This window comes from Musa acuminata, chromosome BXJ2-7, assembly GCF_036884655.1.
Source record: "Musa acuminata AAA Group cultivar baxijiao chromosome BXJ2-7, Cavendish_Baxijiao_AAA, whole genome shotgun sequence".
NCBI lineage: Eukaryota > Viridiplantae > Streptophyta > Magnoliopsida > Zingiberales > Musaceae > Musa > Musa acuminata.
Window position 1 is genome coordinate 4431845 of NC_088344.1, and position 18224 is coordinate 4450068.

At 42.2% G+C, this 18224-nt stretch overlaps 3 protein-coding genes across 5 annotated transcripts; 2 read left to right on the forward strand and 1 right to left on the reverse strand.

Moving 5' to 3' along the window:
• Positions 1-40: 40 nt before the first annotated feature.
• Positions 41-1270, forward strand: LOC135616311 (peroxidase P7-like). The gene is made up of 3 exons (XM_065115506.1): positions 41-323; positions 423-614; positions 690-1270. Exons 1-3 carry the CDS (start codon positions 117-119, stop codon positions 1242-1244), a joined length of 954 nt encoding a protein of 317 aa, XP_064971578.1. The 5' UTR covers positions 41-116; the 3' UTR covers positions 1245-1270.
• Positions 1271-3215: 1945 nt separating this feature from the next.
• On the reverse strand, positions 3216-4390 carry LOC135616338 (peroxidase P7-like). The gene is made up of 3 exons (XM_065115525.1): positions 4152-4390; positions 3861-4052; positions 3216-3785 (listed from the first exon to the last, which is right to left on the reverse strand). The coding sequence occupies exons 1-3, from the start codon at positions 4356-4358 to the stop codon at positions 3231-3233; spliced, it is 954 nt and encodes a 317-aa protein (XP_064971597.1). The 5' UTR covers positions 4359-4390; the 3' UTR covers positions 3216-3230.
• A 2499-nt stretch (positions 4391-6889) lies between these two features.
• Positions 6890-18001, forward strand: LOC103990518 (kinesin-like protein KIN-7J). Of its 3 annotated transcripts, XM_065116305.1 has the most exons (18): positions 6890-7099; positions 7197-7464; positions 7668-7911; positions 8466-8555; positions 8683-8783; positions 8877-8990; positions 9062-9143; positions 9225-9292; positions 9386-9451; positions 9532-9647; positions 10315-10648; positions 10830-10934; positions 11020-11095; positions 11204-11946; positions 13491-13822; positions 13962-14308; positions 16697-17156; positions 17246-18001. In XM_065116305.1, the coding sequence occupies exons 3-16, from the start codon at positions 7686-7688 to the stop codon at positions 14278-14280; spliced, it is 2772 nt and encodes a 923-aa protein (XP_064972377.1). In that variant the 5' UTR covers positions 6890-7099; positions 7197-7464; positions 7668-7685; the 3' UTR covers positions 14281-14308; positions 16697-17156; positions 17246-18001. The 3 variants fall into 3 exon arrangements, with proteins under 3 accessions (XP_064972377.1, XP_064972375.1, XP_064972376.1); XM_065116303.1 differs by having other exon boundaries at positions 6893-7099; positions 11020-11946; XM_065116304.1 differs by lacking the exons at positions 6890-7099; positions 7197-7464 and having other exon boundaries at positions 7658-7911; positions 11020-11946.
• Positions 18002-18224: the final 223 nt, after the last annotated feature.

Sequence of the window (18224 nt, forward strand, 5' to 3'; positions counted from 1 at the left end):
TGTGTGCATGGCTGGGCTTCTCTATAAATGAGGACGCACGTCCTCTGTTCTTCCTCGCACCATCGGTAGCCGCATAGGGGAAAGGCGATCGTCTTCTGACCTTTGCTTTGATCCCTATGGCGTTCTTCAAGAGCTTCTTGCCTCTCCTCGTCATGCTGCTGCTCGCCTGCAGCGTCCAGGGCCAGTTATTGCCCGACTTCTACAAGAGCACCTGCCCAAGACTCCAGCGAATTGTGAGATCGGCCACGAAACAGGCCATCGATAAGGACCCCAGAATGGGGGCCGCCGTGCTCCGCCTCTTCTTCCACGACTGCTTCGTCACCGTACGTGAGGCGACAGCCACGATCTCCTTCTCGTTCTGCTTTCGACTTCATCTCCATCACGGCTTCTTGCTGCTGATCTCGTGTTCGTTGGTTCCGTAGGGCTGCGATGCGTCGGTGCTTCTGGATGACACACCCACCGCCTTGGGCGAGAAGAATTCGCCTCCCAACTTCAACTCTCTCCGCGGCTACGAGGTCATCGACTACATCAAAGCGCGCGTCGAAGCATCTTGCCCGGCGACCGTGTCGTGCGCCGACATCCTCGCCCTCGCAGCTCGTCACAGTGTTTCAGTGGTTAGTATCCACTTTCTTCATCTACGTACTACGGATCGATGGTGGTGAATGACGCGGTGCTGGATCTGGATGCAGCTCCGTGGACCAAGGTGGCAGGTGCCGCTGGGTCGCAGGGACGCAAGGACGGCGGCGAGCCAGTTGGAGGCCGGCGCCAACCTTCCCCCTGCCGGCATGGAAGTCCCAGGCCTCATCGGTATATTCGCGTCCAAGGGACTCGACGCCAAGGACATGGTCGCGCTCTCCGGCGCCCACACCATCGGCGAAACGCGGTGCGGCGTCTACCGCTCACGCATCTACAACGACAACAACGTCGACCCCAACTTCGCTGCCATCCGCAAGAACAACTGCCCGCCTTTTGGCGACGACAACAAGTGGACGCCGCTCGACCTGCAGACGCCGACGCGCTTCGACAACAAGTACTACAGGAACCTCCTGGGTGGGCGCGGGATTCTGCACTCGGACCAGGCGCTCTACAGTGGCGGACCGGCTGATAGTCTGGTGAAGTTATACAGCGCCAACAATTCCGCCTTCTTCGCCGACTTTGCGCTGGCAATGACGAAGATGGGGAACATTAGCCCTCTTACGGGAGCCAACGGGGAGATCAGATTGAACTGCAGGAAGCCAAACTGATGGTGACGACGACCACCACCATCACCACGATCAGGGTCAAGACTGCGGGATTGCTGTATTCAGAACGATGTATTTTCCAGCCTGCAGAATGATGTTTTGTGCTCGAGAAGAAACAATTCTTCTTTTTGTTTTTGCATATTTCTTGCCGTTTTTTCCATGCAATAATCCAACCAAAAAACAAAAAGTCGTATCCAAAATATTATTTATAAATTTAAATATATCTGATAACAAAATAAAAGGTATAATTAGTGAATTGGCCAAACCAAGAATAAGAAGACATGCCCTTATTTGGAAACAATGGGATCAATAATATCTCATCCATATTACACTGACGGAATCATACGGAGGAGGTTCTTTCTTCTCCATGGCGATGCTGTTGTGCTTCGACTCGGATTTAGCTTTATTATTCGGAAACAAATCTTTCAGAGATGCGTTTCTTTTCCTATCTGGTACAGTTTTCCGGTTCCGATTCGACAGCCGACCAAAGTGAGGAAAACAAAGGAGAAGAGCTGTGGTTGTCGATACACAGAGTGGCGCGATGTTTCCGATGTCTTTACCCCGCCCGCCCTGCCTCAACTGGCAGCGGCTGGAGCAGCCATGGCTGCTGCCGGACGACGGGCACAGTGTGTTGAACTTGTCTTCTTCGCTTCCGGCCAAGGATGTGGCTCTTCCCGTTGCTAACTTCCATGACTCACCAGGTCAAACTCATGCCTTAATTATGGTGTAGTGCCTTAATTATAGAAAGGCTGCAAATCGCGAGTCAGCAGAATGGTCCCGATAACTTGATACACAGGTCAGTATTTGATCTCATTTCTATCAATTTGCTGGTTTTTAAAGGTAATATAGATTTTCAAGCATCAAGCTTTCGAAGCACAACAGCATCGCCATGGAGAAGAAAGAACCTCCTCCGTATGATTCCGTCAGTGTAATATGGATGAGATATTATTGATCTCATTGTTTCCAAATAAGAGCATGTCTTCTTATTCTTGGTTTGGCCAATTCATTTAAATACCTTCAGTTAAATGTCAAGAATGATAGACCCTCTTTCTAATGTCAAGAATGATAGGATAATATATATTACATGGGTAGACCAGCAAATTGATAGAAATGAGATCAAATAATGAGATTCAACCTGTGTCTTCTTAATTCGGGATCATTTTGCTGACTCGCGATTTGCAGCCTTTCTATAATTAAGGCAACAAAGATATAAAGAGTTGCCACACCATAATTAAGGCATGAGTTTGGCCTGGTGAGTCATGGAAGTTAGCAACGGGGAGAGCCACATACTTGGCCGGAAGCGAAGAAGACAAGTTCAACACACTGTGCCCGTCGTCCGGCAGCAGCCATGGCTTCTCTCTCACCAACCGCTGCCAGTTGAGGCAGGGCGGGCGGGGCAAAGGCATCGGAAACATCGCGCCACTCTGTGTCTCGACAACCACAGCTCTTCTCCTTCTTTGTTTTCCTCACCTCCTGTCCTCGTACAGAGAGAGAGGAAAAGATTTGATCTTTGGTCGGTTGTCGAATCGGAACCGGAAAACTGTACTCGATAGGAAAAGAAACGTATCTCTGAAAGATTTGTTTCCGAATAATAAAGCTAAATCCGAGTCGAAGCACAACAGCATCGCCATGGAGAAGAAAGAACCTCCTCGGTTTAGTGTAATATGGATGAGAAATTATTGATCTCATTGTTTCCAAATAAGGGCATGTCTTCTTATTCTTGGTTTGGCCAATTCACTAATTATACCTTTTATTTTGTTATCAGATATATTTAAATTTATAAATAATATTTTGGATACGACTTTTTTGTTTTTTGGTTGGATTATTAGATGGGAAAAACGGCAAGAAATATGCAAAAAAAAAGGAGAAAGAATTGTTTCTTCTCGAGAACAAAACGTCATTCTGCAGGCTGAAAAATACATCGTTCTGAACACAGCAATCCCACAGTCTTGACCCTGATCGTGGTGATGGTGATCGTCGTCCTCACCATCAGTTTGGCTTCCTGCAGTTCAATCTGATCTCCCCGTTGGCTCCCGTAAGAGGGCTAATGTTCCCCATCTTCGTCATTGCCAGCGCAAAGTCGGCGAAGAAGGCGGAATTGTTGGCGCTGTATAACTTCACCAGACTATCAACCGGTCCGCCACTGTAGAGCGCCTGGTCCGAGTGCAGCATCCCGCGCCCACCCAGGAGGTTACTGTAGTACTTGTTGTCGAAGCGCGTCGGCGTCTGCAGGTCGAGCGGCGTCCACTTGTTGTCGTCGCCGAAAGGCGGGCAGTTGTTCTTGCGGATGGCGGCGAAGTTGGGGTCGACGTTGTTGTCGGTGTAGATGCGTGAGCGGTAGACGCCGCACCGCGTTTCGCCGATGGTGTGGGCGCCGGAGAGCGCGACCATGTCCTTGGCGTCGAGTCCCTTGGACGCGAATATACCGATAAGGCCTGGGACTTCCATGCCGGCAGGGGGAAGGTTGGCGCCGGCCTCCAACTGGCTCGCCGCCGTCCTTGCGTCCCTGCGACCCAGCGGCACCTGCCACCTTGGTCCACGGAGCTGCATCCAGATCCAGCACCGCGTCATTCACCACCATCGATCCGTAGTACGTAGATGAAGAAAGTGGATACTAACCACTGAAACACTGTGACGAGCTGCGAGGGCGAGGATGTCGGCGCACGACACGGTCGCCGGGCAAGATGCTTCGACGCGCGCTTTGATGTAGTCGATGACCTCGTAGCCGCGGAGAGAGTTGAAGTTGGGAGGCGAATTCTTCTCGCCCAAGGCGGTGGGTGTGTCATCCAGAAGCACCGACGCATCGCAGCCCTACGGAACCAACGAACACGAGATCAGCAGCAAGAAGCCGTGATGGAGATGAAGTCGAAAGCAGAACGAGAAGGAGATCGTGGCTGTCGCCTCACGTACGGTGACGAAGCAGTCGTGGAAGAAGAGGCGGAGCACGGCGGCCCCCATTCTGGGGTCCTTATCGATGGCCTGTTTCGTGGCCGATCTCACAATTCGCTGGAGTCTTGGGCAGGTGCTCTTGTAGAAGTCGGGCAATAACTGGCCCTGGACGCTGCAGGCGAGCAGCAGCATGACGAGGAGAGGCAAGAAGCTCTTGAAGAACGCCATAGGGATCAAAGCAAATGTCAGAAGACGATCGCTTTTCCCCTATGCGGCTACCGATGGTGCGAGGAAGAACAGAGGACGTGCGTCCTCATTTATAGAGATGCCCAGCCATGCACACACGGACGCACGCACGCACGCATGGGAACTACTCAAACGACGCATCGTCGGTCGTTCTACAACTTCGGACTCCCGTTACGATTATAGAGGAGCCTCAAGACGAAGTCAGACACATCAATTGCTTTGAAGTGGTCAAACACATAAAAATGCCACTAATTTGAGATAAATTATAGATATTTGATAATGGAAAGCTGTTGTAATATGCTAAATTGCATCGATAATGCCATCGAATCCCTCAAACGATACGGAAAAAGTTCACTATAATTGATTTCTCTTAAATTTTTCTAGGTGAATAACGATCAACATAAGACGGGATTGACCATTGCTTTCCCTTTGAATTGTTGAAACTTTTATTATATCTTTTCAAAATGTTAGTCCATTTATCATAGTTAGATTCACCGTAGATCTATTGTCAAATTCGCTAACTAGATTTCAGATTAAGGAGTGAAGTTCTCCCTTAGCTAGCGATTTGATGGTCCTTCGGTGCTCCTAGGATATGGCACCACGTCGGGTGGGAGAACTTCGATGGATGCTAATGTCAATGGTGATTGAGCTAGTGGCATCATTTGTTGGATTAATTGGGGCAAAAGTAGAACTATGACATGTTTAGTGCTTAATAGTATCTAAACTTACTATGTGAGATTCTAGTATGAATAGATGGCTCGGAGTTGTCCTTGGGGTGAAAAGCCCAGGTATTGAATAAATGTGAATATCCATCGTCTATTATACTGAGGTAGATGTGTCGGTGTGCGGAAAGGGTGACATTGCCCCCCTTGAATAGAAGTATTATGAGTCGAGAGCAAAGCTTTATCGTTTGAGTGTTTATCGAGAGGGTTAGTGAGTCAGTATTCCTATGATATTTGACCATCTTAGTGCCAAAAATGATAGGGGAAGAAGTCATTAATGTCCTGGTCAGCTCGATGTGGTCTGGACCCATATGCTTAAGGTTGTTCAAGGTGCCTCCAAGATGAAAACATTGAGCTCATGAGTTACCACCTACATGAAGACTATGGTCGGGTGAGGTTTCTCGACCTGATCCATTCGATATCCAAGTTAGTAGCCCGAGATATATGAGTGTGTATGCGAGTAGTAAACAAAAGTAAGTCTCATTTTATAAAATATTATACGAGGATGTAACCTCTAATTGCCTCCATTAGGCTTCCCTTGGCCTATTGTCTATGTAGGGTGACAAGCCACAACCACCTACCTAAGACCTTTGTTCATGTAGATAGACAGGGTGGAGGATGTCATTTGTTTTCTCCTTTTACCTTAGACACTATGTGACAGTTACATATCATATGAAGATAAGCAAATAACGTACTCCCCATCATTTATCTTTTCCCCCACGTGTTTGGGGCTCTTGCGAGAGAGATCCGAAGTATGACGTCTAGTTCATCTGATATGTTAATCTTAATCATAACCCTCTCGTATCATCCAACACATTCATCAGGGATCGCCTGGGGTCAGGTTCCCATGTGCGTATCGCATCGAAGGAGAGGCCCATGGGTCGGACTTCCATGATGTGCAGAAGTCTTGGTTTAAGAATTGTGCAAGCGAGCCATTTAGATCCACTTATTTACTCGATTTAGATCATCGCATATTTGTTCTCTTTCAGCGGCAGATGTCTGAGGAGAGACAGGGAATTGTGGGAGCTTTTGACGATGTTCTTCCCAATCTCACAGAATACATATAGCATGAGTTCAGATGATACAGCTCAGATCCAAAGAACTCAAGCTCCCATGCATGAGCAGATCATCAACGAAAGCATGATATGATATTAAGCTCTCACGCGGAGCAAATTATCGAATGGACAGGCGTTGGGAAAATGCATTTGGATGGAACTTGTGGGATCAACACTTACTGCCAGCATAAACTCGGACATCAACAGGAGTTCTCCAAGATTTTCATGTCCTCGACATCAATATCTTTTAAGATCCGTCTTCGCAACAAGCAAGATTATGAAATAGATGTAGGAAGTCTGCAACTTCAAGTTTCTACGGTAGGGAAGAACACTTACTGCCAACATAAACTCGGGCACAGAGACGATGACACAGCGTATCAGAAATCTCAAGATGCGTTCAGCGAACTGCAGACACCTGCATGTGCAGGCATCCTCATGGCTGGACATGCATCGAATTCTCCACGTAAATAGTCATTGAGCCACACAAGAATCCAATTTCTGCTATTTCACTGACTGCTTGATGAGACGGAGAGTCGGGTGGAGAGAGACAGAGACGGTCAAAGGGACCTTCCGCACTCGCTGTGGTGGAAGGCGCGACGCAACCACCGACAGGTTTGCGCGCCGCTCAGCCTTTCTTTTTGCTTTACTCAGCCTTAGAAAAGGAGGATTGAGGAATCTGCTACATGTTGTCGCTTCGCCATCCCTCAGTGGTAGAGCGCCCCCACTTGGGCAATCAAATGCGAGGAATCAACATGAGGATGGCATCGACTTCACCAAATGTTACCGCAAGTAGTTTGATTTCTCTTCTCTTCGTTCTCAGTGTTTCACACGCACATCTGTAACCCATCTACCATGGCAAGGCCTTTTACTTGTTGCTCTCTCTCTCTCTCTCGATCCAGAGGTGGTTGGAGAGAGGCCATTGTACAAGGACGAAGAGCTCGGGCAGGTTTGCTTTCCCTGCATTATTGCTGCTCTCCCTGTACCTCTTTCTGGATTTCTCCTTAAATACTAGGAAGTACCCATGTGAACCTTGTTACTAAAAGGTTGACGAAAGAAAAAGCTGAGGTGGGGAAGGAGGAAGGCACGGGGCCGCCGTGGTCATGGCGGGGACCATCCTGGCCATGGAGAAATGTCCAAACTCGGGCGGCGACTCCATTACAAGAAGCAATTGGTGATGGAACAGCGATCATTTTGTTTACCTCTTCGCATCAGAATGTTGGAATCTTGAAGGACGGGGAAAAAAAAAGGAGGTCTTTTTGAGGCTGAAATCTTCGCGAAGTGGGATCAACCAAATGAACGACGCATAGCGCGGTGTGCACCGTGGAATTCTCGTCTTCTACCGCCTCCGCTCCTTCTCCTCTTCGATAAAAATCTTATCTTGGATTTTTTCCTTCTTCTTGGGGAGATGAATAACAGCACATTGGGTTTAGATTAGTTTATTTGGTTCTCTCCATGTTCAATCATTGTTGGAATTTCGATTATATAGATTGGAGGTCCTCGGATTGGTGGTGCAGGGGAGGGAGGTGGGAGAAATGGGGAGCATCGGCAGCGAGGAGCCGGCGCAGTGGGAGAAGGCGGAGGGCGGTGGCACTGTTGGGGAGGAGGAGAGGATACTGGTCTCGGTGAGGCTGAGGCCGCTCAATGCCAAGGAGTTGGAGCGCAATGACACCTCGGATTGGGAGTGCATTGATCGCACCACCGTCGTCTTCAAGAACAACCTCCCCGACCGATCCATGTATCCAACAGCCTATACTTTTGGTGAGTGCTTTCCAATTGCTTTAACTTTGTTTTCCTGTTTTATTGTCCATTCTTGCTCTGGTAATGCGGATGAGAACGAACGGATACTGCATGTCCTAAATGAATTGGATAATGTTTCGGAAATCGATTGCATCTGACTAAGCTTCTTCTTAACAATGTGGTGATTCTTGATGCTCAAGAAAATTCTGGTCTTGTTAACACACACACACACCAAGCAAGATGCTTCTCTAGGATTCAAAATTGTTTTAGAGCAACAACGAATATTGCTTCATATTAATAATATCACATTTTTGAACTTATAATACCTCTGTCTCACCATCTATCAAGGAGATACAATTCATGTTGAACATCTCTGTCCAGGTAATGTACTTGGCTCTGTCACTCAGGAGCAGCATGCCAAGAACATGTTTTCTCTTTCTTGGCAATGCTAGAAGATGTATCTAAATATTTGATTGGGCTTTTCTCAAAATCTAGAATTAGAAAAAAGTATATCTTCTTCTTTCTTACTGTTAAGATATTTTCCATCTAAACTTTGTTTTCTTCTTGGTCGATAGACAGAGTTTTCGGGTCAAAGTGCGGCACAAGGGATGTGTACGAGGAAGGAGCCAAGGAAGTTGCTCTTTCTGTTGTAAGTGGAATTAATGGTATGAAACTTCTCTCTCTAATACCTTACAAAGATTAATCCATCTATTTATTTGGCCATTGCTAACAGGCACCTGATTGCTACTGTGTTATCATGAGTTAATTTATGCTGCATGTGTTTTGTTTCAGCAACTATATTTGCCTATGGGCAAACTAACAGCGGAAAGACATACACAATGACAGGGATAACCGAGTATAGTGTAGCAGATATCTATGACCACATAAAGAGGGTATCCTCTGATAGTTATCTTCTAGTAAAAGATGAGCTTCTGTATATTTTTTGCATGTTCATTTCATAAGGGGAGATTATTCGGATTTCACAGAATGAGGAGAGAGAATTCATTCTAAAATTCTCAGCTATGGAGATATACAATGAAGTGGTTAGGGATCTCCTCAGTATGGATGGTTCCCCTCTTAGGCTACTTGACGATCCAGAGGTAAAGGAGTGTTCTTACTAGATGTTTCAGTAATCTGTATTTTCCATAATCTTATTAGTTATGCTTCATAGAGAGGAACTATAGTGGAGAAACTTACAGAGGAAACTCTGACGGATGAGAACCACCTCAAGGAGCTTCTTTCCACATGTGAAGGTGCAATGCTGCATGCCTGATGATTGTGCATAATTTCTTACTGAACTCTGTACATTTACTGTATCGCATTTTCTAGTGCAGCACAAAGACAGACAGGGGAAACCTCCCTAAATGAAATGAGCTCACGATCACATCAGATACTCAGATTGGTTTGATTCTTTGACCAGATTGATATAAATTATCATACTCCATTTTGATGGAACTTTTGGAACTAACCCATTTTTTTTTGTCTATCCTTGTAGACAATTGAAAGTTCTGCTCGAGAGCTTCTGAATAGGAACAGCTCAAGCACTCTTGCAGCCACCGTGGTAGAATTTTTTTCTTAAGAAACCAGTTATATCATTTTTGTTCCACATGACAACACAGTTTGACTATTTTCTTCGGACAGAATTTTGTTGATCTTGCAGGGAGTGAACGAGCATCTCAAACTGGTGCTAGACTGAAGGAAGGCTGCCACATTAATCGAAGTTTGCTTACCCTTGGAACTGTCATACGCAAGCTAAGGTTGTTGAATATTACTGTGCATTGGCAATCATTCAAGTTTGTAATATTTAGTTCTTGTTAACAAGATTCTTTAAAGATATGTCTCATGTACCTTGCTTTGGATAAATGAATTTCAAAACCTAAGATGCCAAGACACTGTTTTAATTGTGTCCTCCACAAAAAAGCTTCAGATAAAAGCTGAAATTTGCTTCTACTCTTTCTTTTATTGCACTTCTTTTTCCTAGTAGCTTGCATGAGACATTCTGCTGCCACTAGTACAAGTTCATAGCTATTGCTGTCAGGAACATGTCATCTCTCTCTATATATACAATACATCTATATGTACATGTACATACAAGTTTACAAGTATTCTTTGGTTAGGAGAAGACTGATGTTAGTTTTATATCCAATTGACCAGTCGTTTACCATTTGTTAGTTAAATGTAAATGCACATATACATGTGGTTAGGACTTAGGAGAAAGCTGTTGTTGGTTATATTTGGATGATGAGTTGCTTTCGTATCGTCCAACAGTGCATATATCCCAGAGGGTGTATGTACCATTAAGAGATTTTAGATTTCTCCACAGTTGATTTGCTTTTGGCCTCAACTAGCTGAATAGTAATGTTTTGTTCTTCGGTATATTATTTTTGCATGTATTTCAGCTTTCATTACATGATCTTGATACAGCAAGGGAAGAAATGGGCATATTCCATATCGAGATTCAAAATTGACACGCATACTGCAGTCTTCCTTGGGAGGTAATTCAAGAACAGCTATTATTTGTACAATGAGCCCTGCACGAAGCCACATCGAGCAGTCCAGGAATACCCTTCTATTTGCAAGCTGTGCAAAACAAGTAGTTACAAATGCACAGGTCAATGTAGTGATGTCTGATAAGGCATTGGTTAAGCATCTACAAAGAGAAGTTTTCAGATTGGAGAGTGAACTGAAATATCCAGGATCGGCCTCCTGTTCTTCTCATTTTGAAGCCCTAAGGGATAAAGATGCTCAGATTGAAAAGGTCATAAAAAAAATTCTAGTTCTGCTATTTATGCAATTCAAATAAAGTTAATGAACAGTACTCTACTCTCCTCCACTGATTGTTTGAGTATAAGATTCATAGACTATATTGATTCCTTTTTCTTAGAGAAAATATTCCTTATGAATTCTGAACATGTGGCCTTTTTTGTTTCCTCTTTTAGATGGAGGGAGAAATCAAGGAGCTGATACAGCAAAGAGATCTTGCTCAATCTCAACTCAAAGATTTGCTTGCCACTGTAGATGATGATCAAGCTTCAAGTCAATGGGTACAGTCCCTTGAATATGTGTATTGAAGTTCATATTTCATAACTTGTCATTTGTCTTTGCTGAAGTTTGTTTTCCTTTTTATAGCATGAACTGAGTCACGCCTCTGTATCACATGTGCACAATATGCCTGAGGATGTATGTTCCATTTCTGGAACATCAGGTATTGCATATCAAAGTTCAGAGTTTGGCTCTATAAGTTTTGATGCACCACATCAAAGCAACAATGAATATCATGTAGAGCTTTCTGATAAACTGGACATAGTTCCAGATATCTCACCTAGGCACTCAGTCAGCAGTTCTATGTCTACTGGAATGATCTTACAGCAGACAAGGGACAAAAGTTTTGAAGCCTCATCAAACGATTTTGAAGACCATTACAGGGAAGTTAGGTGTATTGAGATACATGCTTTAGGCACAAATAGAATTGAGGAGTTCAATCCACCATTGACTGAAGAAAGTGATAATCTACCATCTCAGACTGATTTAGACAAGCTTGAAGATACTGGACCACAATCTGTAAGCTATGCATTTCTAAGACCTGAAACGGAGCAATCAGTGAAGAGCATATCAGAGACAATTGATGATTTCATAAAAACATGTCTTGATGATATGTCTCCATGGCCCACAATGCCAAAAATAATGACTTTCAGGGAGTTGCCACTAACTAGAAGCAGAAGTTGCAGGGCAAGCCTTATGACTACTTCATCCTCTTTTTGGACTGAAGAGGCAGAGCAGCATGACGGGAGACCACCTACGAACTTCTTGAATGAGTTTCCTGTCAGCCTTGGCTGGATTCCAAGAAAAATTTCTGTGCCATTGAATGATATAAAAAATGAGGCACACTCATTTGAAGGATCCCAGAACATGGAAGAGCCTATTCCTAGTCATGTCATTGAAGACCAGAATATTAGGATTGTTCCTGAAGAGGATATTACCAATGCCAGTAACTTTTTTTCAGGAGTGGTTCAGATGGCTCAGATCCAGCATCAAAAGGAACTTACTGATGATCAGGTGTGACTCCTCTTCTCTATAGCGAGATATATCTTTATTTGTGTGTTTGTATAGATATCCTTTCTATGACACTGAATGCCAACAAAAGTCTTGTCCTTGACAATCACCTGCCTACAGTATTCTCACTAATTTTAGCTAATATATATTTGATATGTGGTCTTATGCACATTCACGAGTATGATAAGGTAATCCTAATCATGGGAATTTGGATGACACATTCTCCTTGAATCCATCATCAGCATCAAATAACTACTAATATAAATGGCAGGGAGCTCTTACCAGCAGCAGTCTTCCTCTTTTGATCCCAAATGTGGATCTAAAAGTAGATGGTCTGTCTTGGATCTGAAGAATGTATGCAAAACATGCTGCGACAGTGAAATGATTAGGAAGTTCATATTTTATAGAGTTTTCTTATTTATGGATCAAGTGGAAGAACAAAGCAGTTTTATGGCACAGAAAACAATTTCATTCAGTTAATATATATAAAAGAATCAAATTATGTTAACTTTTATATGCTTGAATAAATGAAGATAAACAGTTTTGATAGCAGTAGAAATGACCTAGAAGATATTACAACCACAAATCCTTTTGACATGGTTTCATTTTGTGTTTAAAATTATCGAATTTCACAAATTCCCTTTGTACAAATGTCTATATCCTTTTTCTTTTCTTCTTTGTTAAGGCAATATTTCTGTATTTTTATGAGCTATAGATTATGTCCATGTGCTAGTCTACTATTTGGAGGAATTAATTAATAATGAATTAGTAAGTTTGAGACCTAAACCCTATTGCTTGGATATTAGATCAACTCTGTTTATATGCATTTATCAACTTGTACATTTATGTATGTGTATGCTTGAAAAAAAAAATATTCCTCATATTATGGGTATGTATAAATTCGTAAATAGTAGAGAACATTACGGGTGGTTAAGGATGGGGATCGAATTTGGCTTGAATAGTAGATGCATCCCATCGATATATGTTTAAATGAATGCATGTGCATATATGTACCTATATAGCATAATTCTTATTTTGTTGCTATGAATGCCATTCTTGACATCCTGTTGTGTGTTTTCTCCAATGGGTAACTATAATAGTAGACTTATCAACATGACTGTAAAAAGTAAAAAATATTTATATGCAGAGTGGGACACAAAGAATTACAGAAAGGAATTGTTTACCCATGAAAAACAAATGCTCTACATGAACAAAGGAGACAGCAAACTTTCACTAATTGTCCCAATAATGTGGATGTATGGCTGAGTTGAGATCCATCATTGAACTCATCTTTGTTAGCAGCATCTGAAGTTTAACTAACTCATGCATGGACAAGAAAAAATAATAATAATTTCCCTTCCGTGCATTTCAGGCCTTTTACTGTGTGATACTGGTCATGCAAATCAAATGGCATCCTTTTTTATCCAAAATTTAACAATTTAACAATCTTAAATTGCAACTGAAATTGCCTGATGATATTTCATCACATGCCCAATCAGTTTAATACTGTTCTTATCACCGAGTTTTTGTGTGTTGTCTGATTTTAGGAGACTCAATGGGCCCAAGTTGAAGAATTCGAAGTTGAGAAAACTGTAAAGGATGTTGGAGTAGACTCAGTATTGTATTCTATTGAATCTCCTTCGAGATGGCCAATAGAGTTTCAGAGAAAGCAGCAGGAGATAATTGAACTTTGGCATGCATGCAATGTTTCCTTAGTCCACAGGACTTACTTTTTCCTACTTTTCAAAGGTGATCCATCCGACTCCTTCTACTTGGAAGTGGAGAATAGAAGGCTGTCCTTTCTAAGAAACACTTCTCTTCCTGAGCATTCTAACATGATAGTGGCTGAAGATGGTCGTACCATTATGTCCTCCTCAAGGTGCAACCATGTTAAAGTTTCCTCTTTTTTCTTTATTAAAATAGCAGATTTTTAAACTCAAATTTTAGATGTTATGATCAGATTATCATAATCTTTATATTATTTAGAAAGTGTATCTGAAAGTTTGCAATTTTGACAGCTTGAGATATCTTCGTCGCGAAAGGCAAATGCTGTACAGGCAAATGCAGAAAAAGTTATCCCTAGAAGAAAGGATCACAATCTATTCCAAGTGGAGAATTGCTCTCAACACCAAACAGAGGAGCCTGCAGCTGGCCCAGCTTGTCTGGACAAAAACTGACATGCCACATGTCAGGGAGAGTGCATCGCTTGTAGCCAAGTTGATTGGATTTCAGGAGCAAGGGGAGGCCCTCAAGGAGATGTTTGGACTCAGTTTCATACCACAGCAAACTAACCATAGATCCTTCAGCTTCACATACAGGAAGTCTTTGCTCATGTGAGGAATACGTTCATATGGTTCACAAGGCAGTAAGTCTGCAGAACTGCCTATCATGATTTGACATCAACTTATTCACATCTCTTTTTTCCTTTTTTCCCCAGTGTGTGTATTCTTATGATTCTTTAATTATCAATTCTCCATAGAATTTCTTACAAATTTACTGCATTTACCTGGATGATGAAAAGAACTTCTGTTCTTGCATGCCACTCATGTATCATTTACAAGGCTATTACCAGTCCTGGCTTGTTCTTTTACATTTCTATTTCCATTTGCATGCTCCATTCTTCATATTTTCTCATATTCTAGGTGGTTCTATGCTGATTCTTCATGTATCATTCTTGTTGCTTAGAAATAAAACTCAAGGTATCTCAATGTGTTTTGCATGAGGATTTAACACACTGTTCTCAGATAGAATCTTTTTGGAGCTAGTCAACAATGTAATTTTATTGTAATCTCCATGCTATAATACTTCCTTAAAGCATTACTGCAAAGGTATACATTAACCTGTCGGCTAGCAAAACATTTCAAGTAGCTTGCAATATCCTTACCAGAAGAGAAAGGACTTGCCATATACCTTTGCATGGATTTGTAACCTGTCTCATTTTGCTTAGCTATGTTGTTAGCCTAATCATAAGCAACATAAAGTTAAACCAGTGACTTAGCCGAACATTGTACAATTTGGACAAGCCTCAAGAGAGCTTAAGAGATTTGGCATAGGGAGTCTGTTCAAATCTGGAAAAGAACTTGAATGGTTATAAACTTGGGAAAACACTTCAAGAATCAAAATGATACAGTATCTGTTATACCAGAGAACTCATGTGAGTAGGGATAGAGAAGGCAAGAGCAACTACTGCAAAAGCAAATCTAGAATGAAGATGATGATATCATAGCATTGGTTTGACTTCCTAGAACATAATGACTTACCAAAGATGGCTTAGATGTTGTGGACCAAAATAATAAATTCCAAGAGAACTGTCACCATGTTCTCATACTTAAATTGGTTGCCACTGATTAAAGCTGGATATAGGCTGTATTCTTATAGCTAAACCATGCAGGCAGAAAGAGAGAGAGAGAGAGAGAGAGAGAGAGAGAGAGAGAAGCTGTGACCAGCACATGCACCACATTACCAACAGTATGAGACATAAATCAGCAGGCCATATGACTGGCAGCTTGAGAATCTAACAGTGTTGTCTACCTCCCTTTTTTGCCGGGCTACCACTTGAATTGTTCATATAGTTTTTACAACCTGTGAGAAACTTCACCATATAGCTCCTTATCTGAGGTAAATTGCATAACACACATTTCATGCCAACATCCAAGCTGGCAAGAAGACCCTTGACAATTATTTTCCAGGTTTCTGTTGAACTATTCTTGTCTATACCAATTATTCTGATCCTGAATCATACCTAACTAAGATTTCCTTATCCCAAATGCTACTAGTCAAGTGCTAGATTTGTGGTCTGATATCTTATTGGCCAAAAGGAAGCAGCTCAGACATTAAGAAAACCAAAGTTCCCATTTATCCTTTTAGTTGTAGATAAATATATCATTACAAGTCTTAGATCATAACTTGGCAGAGAAAGGGAAGCATTTTTTAGGTTGATATCTCATTAGCTTGTTTCAGATTATGTTTCCACAAGACACAGACTGCTTATGCGGTCTCTTAAATTGACATAGTTTTTCAATGCTTAGATCACCTTAGTCTAATTTTTTTGAGCTGATATCTGATTGCTAGCATCAGTAAAATTTTCTTATATGGTTCGGCAACTGTGAGGATTTAATGCTGTAGAATGCCCACAGAAAACCAGTGCTGCATCCTTTATTCCTAGCTATATCTGAAACTTGAGAACCGCAAAGCAGTGGCTTTTGCGCTCTCGGTAAGGTCATTTGTACATCAACACACCGCATGCACGTTTTGACAATTCAAATTCAAGCAACTGCAAGACATGGTTGCAATACTTTTCTTCTAAATCAACCATAAATACTTCCAAGAAATCTCTCCTTTCTTATGGCACTATCTTATGTCCTTTTAGTATTTTGGTTACATCTGACTTGATGAATAAGTTCTGATGGTTACATATTTACTTTGATGTTCAAATAAATTCTTTAATTAAACAGGTTAGGATCCAGAACATGGTAAAACTAATCCAAAGCAGACTTCTCATCAAAGATTAGTTTGGAAAATACATCTTACAGAATTATACCCCATGTATGTTGTTCATGCTCTGATACAGTCAAGTTTAAAATAGTTCCTCTAGTTTTCTACCTTTTTTCTGATTTGATTTCTTTTCTTTCACACATCTTATTTGTCCTTTACATTTCTGCCAACGTTTAAATTATGTTCAGCAGCACAAAATTAGGGGAAACAAAAAGAGATTGATGATTGGGATAAATTTGTTTTTTGTTGTTGTTATAAGCTTCATAAATAGAATTACACCTGAAGCACTTGGCTGATTGAACCCTGTGGATTCTGCACACACAAGCTTCCACGACTCTGCAGTTACTGCCACTAGTAAATAGTATTTGGAGTAGCAGTGCTACTCAGATTGTTTGATCTCATCCATAAAGTCAACTAAGCTACAGCAAGCATAGAGAGGACTTTCAAATGATGTGAGAAGTCAATGGTGGAAGGAGTCGTTGGTCTAAAAGTCAAGGCAAAAGAACAGAAAACGTGTGGAACTTTGCAGAGTGCAACCTCTCAGGGCCTGTGATCTCATAATAAATCTTTTGCCTGCCTGAAAGAGAGAGGAGGAAGAAGAAGAAGAAGAAATGGAAAGGCAACCAATTGCATCCACTGGATCCAAAGGAAACAAGTGGAAGCTTGCTTTACCTTCTTCTCTTTGGCTGGGGATTTGACTGAGCCTTGGTTTTGTAATGGTAATGAAGACTCCAACCCATGGTTTGACTTAGAATTGTTTAGCTTTCTTTGGAGCATGAAACTGATCCCACCTACTGGTTGAATGCAGGTTCATTTAGAATTGGTTCTCTTCTCAGTGGAAGCTTTCCAGTCAACAGCTAGAAGATTATTCTATGCAGGCACCAGTCTTTTTTGTGCAGCAATTCAGATGCTGGCCATCACCACACCACACCACCACACAAATCTTGTTCTGCCAAAGCAAATTCTGGATTCCTGAACAGTCTGTGTGACCTGTTCTTCCAATGCTTGCTTTTAGCACCACAAACACCAACTTCAAGAAGGTGAGCTTGCTCAAATGGACCTGCAAATTTGGAGCTGGTCTTAAAAAAATCTCTACCAGAGAAGGTGATCAGCATTAGCATTCAAGTGGATGATTGTATCATCTCTAAGATTCTTGGAAAGCTATGTTCCACACAGAGATTTGCTCCAAGGATGATAACTTGATGATCAGGGAATACAAGCCAAGAAGGAAAAAGTAAAAGATGATGACACAAGGGAAGATAAAGTTGGCAAGCTTAAAGTGAAAGGCCACCTATTCAAAGTTGCATCACCTTCAAGACTACTACATGCATCTCCATCAATTGCCATCAGCTCCTCCAATAAAGAAAAAAGCAAGCAAAGAAAAAGAAAAGACCACTTAGTAATGCTATTTTCCTTTCATTTTTTTTCCTTTTTCTCATGATGGCTTAGCATGATTCTCGCAGCCATCCTGCAATAATGTCAATGGTGCTAATCCAGCATGGTGTGTAAACAGATAATGTAAAAGAAGACATACTATATAGTATATATATTTCTTTTCTTATTAGGTATCATTTTATATTGATTTACTGCGGCGTCAGTGTGCCGTAATAACCGCGAGTTTGCGCACTCGGCGACACGCAGTGTTTCGGGAGCGATTTCGGCACCCCGAACCGAGAATTCCTCCATCCCCCGCTCCCACTCGTTTCGTCGAACACTCTTCTCATCCATCCCGCTTCCGACACGTCCCCATATGACGTCACCTTACCGAGAGTTGATAGTGTTGTACA

Coding starts and splice junctions, on each gene's coding strand:
- LOC135616311 (XM_065115506.1), top strand. CDS start 117: ATGGCGTTCTTCAAGAGCTTCTTGCCTCTCCTCGTCATGCTGCTGCTC. Junction 324..422: donor TCCACGACTGCTTCGTCACC/GTACGTGAGGCG, acceptor TTGGTTCCGTAG/GGCTGCGATGCGTCGGTGCT. Junction 615..689: donor CTCGTCACAGTGTTTCAGTG/GTTAGTATCCAC, acceptor ATCTGGATGCAG/CTCCGTGGACCAAGGTGGCA.
- LOC135616338 (XM_065115525.1), bottom strand. CDS start 4,358: ATGGCGTTCTTCAAGAGCTTCTTGCCTCTCCTCGTCATGCTGCTGCTC. Junction 4,053..4,151: donor TCCACGACTGCTTCGTCACC/GTACGTGAGGCG, acceptor TTGGTTCCGTAG/GGCTGCGATGCGTCGGTGCT. Junction 3,786..3,860: donor CTCGTCACAGTGTTTCAGTG/GTTAGTATCCAC, acceptor ATCTGGATGCAG/CTCCGTGGACCAAGGTGGCA.
- LOC103990518 (XM_065116303.1), top strand. CDS start 7,686: ATGGGGAGCATCGGCAGCGAGGAGCCGGCGCAGTGGGAGAAGGCGGAG. Junction 9,293..9,385: donor CACATCAGATACTCAGATTG/GTTTGATTCTTT, acceptor CTATCCTTGTAG/ACAATTGAAAGTTCTGCTCG. Junction 9,648..10,314: donor ACTGTCATACGCAAGCTAAG/GTTGTTGAATAT, acceptor ATCTTGATACAG/CAAGGGAAGAAATGGGCATA.